The sequence below is a fragment of the Colobus angolensis genome, unplaced genomic scaffold (genome assembly GCF_000951035.1).
Source record: "Colobus angolensis palliatus isolate OR3802 unplaced genomic scaffold, Cang.pa_1.0 Scaffold42, whole genome shotgun sequence".
Lineage (NCBI taxonomy): Eukaryota > Metazoa > Chordata > Mammalia > Primates > Cercopithecidae > Colobus > Colobus angolensis.
Window position 1 is genome coordinate 1262919 of NW_012117599.1, and position 4832 is coordinate 1267750.

The following is a 4832-nucleotide window of genomic DNA, read 5'->3' on the forward strand; positions in this document are numbered from 1 at the left end:
GGCCGTCACATTCTTTCTTTAAACAACCCTTAAAGTGTGAAGCTACTCCCTGTACCCTCAACTATAAACTTCTTTAAGAGTGAAAACTTTGTGTCTGCAAACTCATGAATATTAGCAAAGAGATCAGCACAGAGGCACTCCAGGCATGTAAGGGAATAAATGATTACCCTTAGTAGTAGCGTATACTCTTGCACTTTGAACTGTTTTGTGTCCCACTACTTATGCCTTAGTGGGGAAAGACTTGTGTTAGTTAAGCCATCTGCAATGGTTTGTCAACGTTTTGTAGCTAACTGTATCAATTTTCTGGCCGATAAGCTGTGCTTAGAGTTGTGTAAACCCTAACATCTTTCATCAATAGGGCCCCTAGGCTGCAGAAGAGAAGGTGGTTCTACCCAGCAGCATAATTTTATCATCTTTCTTCTCATTCCGTTCAAGTTCTACCCCAGTTCTTCCTCCTGCTTTATTTCTAGCACATCCACAGGTCCATCTGGAGACCGGCTCATTGCTAGTAGCCCTCAATTACCCCTCACCATTCTCAATTCTCTCCCCTTCCCAAACTCCTCCTGTCTAACTCCAAGCCTAGCACTAGTGGCACCCGACAGCCCTGCCTTTACCTACTGGAAACTTCCAGAGCTTGGCAGGCACACCTAACTCCTGCCTTTCAGACCTGTGGCTCCCAAACGCGGAGGGAGTCCCCGTGGGCCCCACCACCGCCAGCAGTTTCCTCCGGACCACGAAGCCCTTCGCCGCCCCCGCCTCTACCCCCGAAATCAAGTCCCGAAGCCCGCCCCACTGCACGACCACCTCACCCTGGGCGCCTCACCCTGGTAGGGCTTCGACAGCGAGTGCTCCCGTTTCAAGTACTCGAACGTCTGACCCGCCCCGACTTGCTGTGGCCCCTGCCCAGACCCCAACAAAAGAAGAAGGAGTAACATCCTGGACCCATCCCGAGCCGACAAACATCGCCGCCACTTCTGCCACCACCTAAGGGGTCCCAGAGTCGCCGCCATCTTTCCCACCGCCGACCCTTCATCAAAAGCCCGCCCCGTCGCCCAACCCATTGGCCCGAAGAACCACCGTCGCCGCGTTCTATTGGCTCTCGTCAAGCCCCCGCCCCTGCAGGTGAGCATATCACCGATTGGCTGGCTTGGGTATCAGTTGCCTTGCCAACCCAGAAAAGGGGCGTAGCCGAATGCCCAGACTCCCTTATTTGCATTTGCCCTGAGTTCCGCTAGGCTTGCTGGGATACGTAGTTTATTTATACTTTGTTTTCTGCGTACGAGAGTAAATTTAAAGAGATAAAACGTTTCTTCTGGTCCCAAACAAACTTTCTGTCCTCTCTGCAATAGTACGGTCCTGACTGCAGCTCTCTGAATCAGTTTGGAAGATATAGCAGTGAAAGGAGAAATAGACAAATCCATACAATAGCTGGAAAATTATCAATTTATAAAAGACTTGAATGGCACTGCCAACTAACTTGACCTGATGATATTTATAGAAACTCCACCTAACAACTGCGGAAGACACATTCTCTTCAAATGCAAATGACTCCTTTGCCGTGATAATCTGGGCCGTCAGCAACCTACAGATATAAAATAATTGAAAGCACACAAATTAATTAATTCTAAAAGCCATCACCTCCTTCCCTCTTTTTTTTCCTTTTTGGTTTGAAACGAGGTCTTGGCCGGGGGCCGTGGCTCACGCCTGTAATTCCAGCACTTTGGGAGTCCGAGGCGGGCGGATCACCTGAGGTTGGAAGCTCGAGACCAGCCTGACCAACATGGAGAAACCCCATCTCTATTAAAAATACACACACAAAAAAAAATTGCCAGGCGTGGTGGCACCTGTAATCCCAGCTACCGGGAGGCTGAGGCAGGAGAATCGCTTGAACCCAGGAGGCAGAGGTTGCCGTGAGCAAAGACCAAGCCACTGCACTCCAGCCTGAGCCACAAAAGCAAAACTCCGTCTCAAAAAAAAAAAAAAAAAGAGAGAGAGAGAGAGACAGAGAGATAAGGTCTTGCTCTGTTGCCCACGCTGGAGTGCAGTGGCACAGTCTCAGCTCCAGCCTCTACCTCCCTGGCTCAAGTGATCCTGCTACCTTAGCCTCCTGAGTAACTGGGACTACAGGCACATCCCTGCAGTCCACCACGACATGTGTCCAGACTGGTCTCCACTTAGCCACTAAAATGATCAAAACCATCTAACCACGGTGAGTGTCAGGGTTAAATGAGTCAATATTGGTAAACCTCTTAGAACAGTGCCTTGCGTGTAGTAAGCACTATTTCTTTCTTTTTTATTTTCTTTTTTTTTGTTTTTGTTTTTGAAACAGGGTCTCTCTCTGTCGCCCAGGCTGGAGTGCAGTGGCATGACCACAGCCTCAACCTCCTGGGCTCAAGGGATCTTCCCACTTCAGCCTCTCAAGTAGCTGGGACGACAGATATGTGTCACCACGCCTGGCTAATTTTTAATTTTTTGTAGCAATAGGGTATGTGTGTAGGGGGGGGTCTCACTAAGTTGCCCAGATTTGTCTCATACTTCTGGACTTCAGCGATCCGCCCTCCTCAGCCTCCTAAAGTGCTGGGATTCGAGGTGTAAACCACCACACCAAGCCATAAGCACTATTTCATCATCATCATTCTTATGAACTGGGCCTTTGATGGCTCACCGTCACCTGTGGGGAGGAGATTCAAGCCCCTCAACTTGGCACACAAAGCCCCCTGCCATCTGGCCCTGACCTTATTGCCCATGACTCTTTTCCTCTATCTTTATGCTCCAGCTTCCCTTCCCTCTTTTTTTCTGCAGTCCACTTCCTTCTGGAGGTCCTTCCCGAACCCCTCAGGCAGGGTAGATTCCCCTGTCTGAGCTCTCAAAGTGCTCCATGCACATCCCTTAGAGAGCAATTGACAGATCTGTATTTCTGTCTTCCCAATAGACTTAACCAAAGTTAACACTCTCTTGCTTTCCTGAGCATGAATATATTTAATAAGATAAACATAATTATGAGCCTGCTTTCCAGGGGATCAACTTTTTAAAATTAAAGCTGTCACAGCTATTTTCTTTTTTACTCGGCCGGGCACGGTGGCTCATGCCTGTAATCCCAGCACTTTGGGAGGCGAAGGTGGGTGGATTACCTGAGGTCAGGAGTTCAAGACCATCCTGGCCAACATGGTGAAACCCCATCTCTACTAAAAATACAAAAAATTAGCCGGCCGTGGTGGCACACGCCAGTAGTCCCAGCTACTCGGGAGGCTGAGGCAGGAGCATCGCTTGAACCCAGAAGGCGGAGGTTGCAGTGAGCCGAGACCGCACCACAGCACTCCAACCTGGGCAACACAGTGAGACTTCATCTCAAAAAAAATATATATATATATATGTATATATATATATATACACACACACACACATCTCAAAAAATATATATATATATATACACAAAAAGTAAACGTGTGTGGCGGCAGGTGCCTGTAATCCCAGATACTTGGGAGGCTGAGGCAGGAGAATCGCTTGAACCCAGGAAGTGGAGGTTGCAGTGAGTCAAGAAGATTGCACCACTGTACTCCAGCCTGGGCAGCAGATCCTTCTCAAAAAAAAAAAAAGAAGAGATGGAGTCTCAATCCATCACCCAGGCTGAGGTGCAATACTGTGATCATAGCTCACTACAGCCTCAAACTGCTGGGTGAGCCTCAGCTAATTTTTTAAATTTTTTCTAAAGATGGTGGTCTCTATGTTGTCCAGGCTGGTTTTGAACTCCTGGCCTTAAGCGATCCTTCCACCTCATCTCTCAAAGTGCTGGGATTACAGGCGTGAGCCATGGTGCCCAGCCTATCACAGCCATCAGTCTTTGACACCCTCCAATGTCAAATGTCTGGTGCTAAGACTTTAGGAATTGCAATGAATCTGTTCATGTCATACACTGGCTTTAAAACCGTTCATAACTCCCAATTACCAAAATCGAAAGTCCTTAGTGTAGCATTCAAAGCACTTTGCATCCTGACTAAAATCAGGTGGTACGCATGTGTACTATAATGTGTGTCACCTGGAATTATGGTGCTCAATTAACAGATTATGGGTTTGTCTCTGCAGCAAGGCTGGGAGCTCCAGGACCACAGGAAGCAGGTCTTACTCATTTCCTATCTCAGGCCCCACCCATTTCCCTAACGCCAACCTATCACCCAGCACATATAGGGGTTCTAACTGTTTTGAATAAAATTACTTTCATTGCATTTCTCTGCAAGATGAATTTTTAATTGTGGTAAAATGCACATAAAGGCCAGGCGCAGTGGCTCATGCCTGTAATTCCAACACTTTGGGAGGCCGAGGCGGGGGGCTCACCTGAGGTCGGGAGTTTGAGACCAGCCTGACCAACATGAAGAAACCCCGTCTCTACTAAAAATACAAAATTAGCTGGACATGGTGGTGCATGCCTGTACTCCCAGCTACTCAGGAGGCTGAGGCAGGAGAATAACTTGAACCTGGGAAGCGGAGGTTGCGGTGAGCCAAGATTGCGCCACTGCACTCCAGCCTGGGCAACAAGACTGAAACTCCGTCTCCAAGCAAAAAAAAAGGAAGGAGACGTGGGGTAACTCCAGGTAAACAAGGGATTTTTCATGAGAGGAAGGATGGAGAAGGTCTTATCTGAGTCACTGAGGAAGGGTGGAAGTGGGTCTTATCTCGGGGTATTCCAGAACAGGGTAGTCCGTTAAGATCAACCATTTCTCTGCTGGGCGCGGTGGCTCACGCCTGTAATCCCAGCACTTTGGGATGCTGAGGCGGACAGATCACATGTCAGGAGTTTTAAGACCAGCCTGGCCAACAAACATGGTGAAACCCTG

At 48.4% G+C, this 4832-nt stretch overlaps 1 protein-coding gene across 3 annotated transcripts in view; it reads right to left on the minus strand.

The window, feature by feature from the left end:
- Positions 1–1056, minus strand: part of LMAN2L (lectin, mannose-binding 2-like) — a 35637-nt gene extending 34581 nt beyond the window's left edge. For 2 of the 3 annotated variants that reach the window (XM_011956525.1, XM_011956523.1), the window contains exon 1: positions 824–1056. In XM_011956525.1, coding sequence (XP_011811915.1) covers positions 824–1010 — 187 coding nt within the window. In that variant the 5' untranslated portion in view covers positions 1011–1056. The remainder of the gene's footprint in view (positions 1–823) is intronic. The other variant, XM_011956526.1, reaches the window with a different exon arrangement.
- Positions 1057–4832: the final 3776 nt, after the last annotated feature.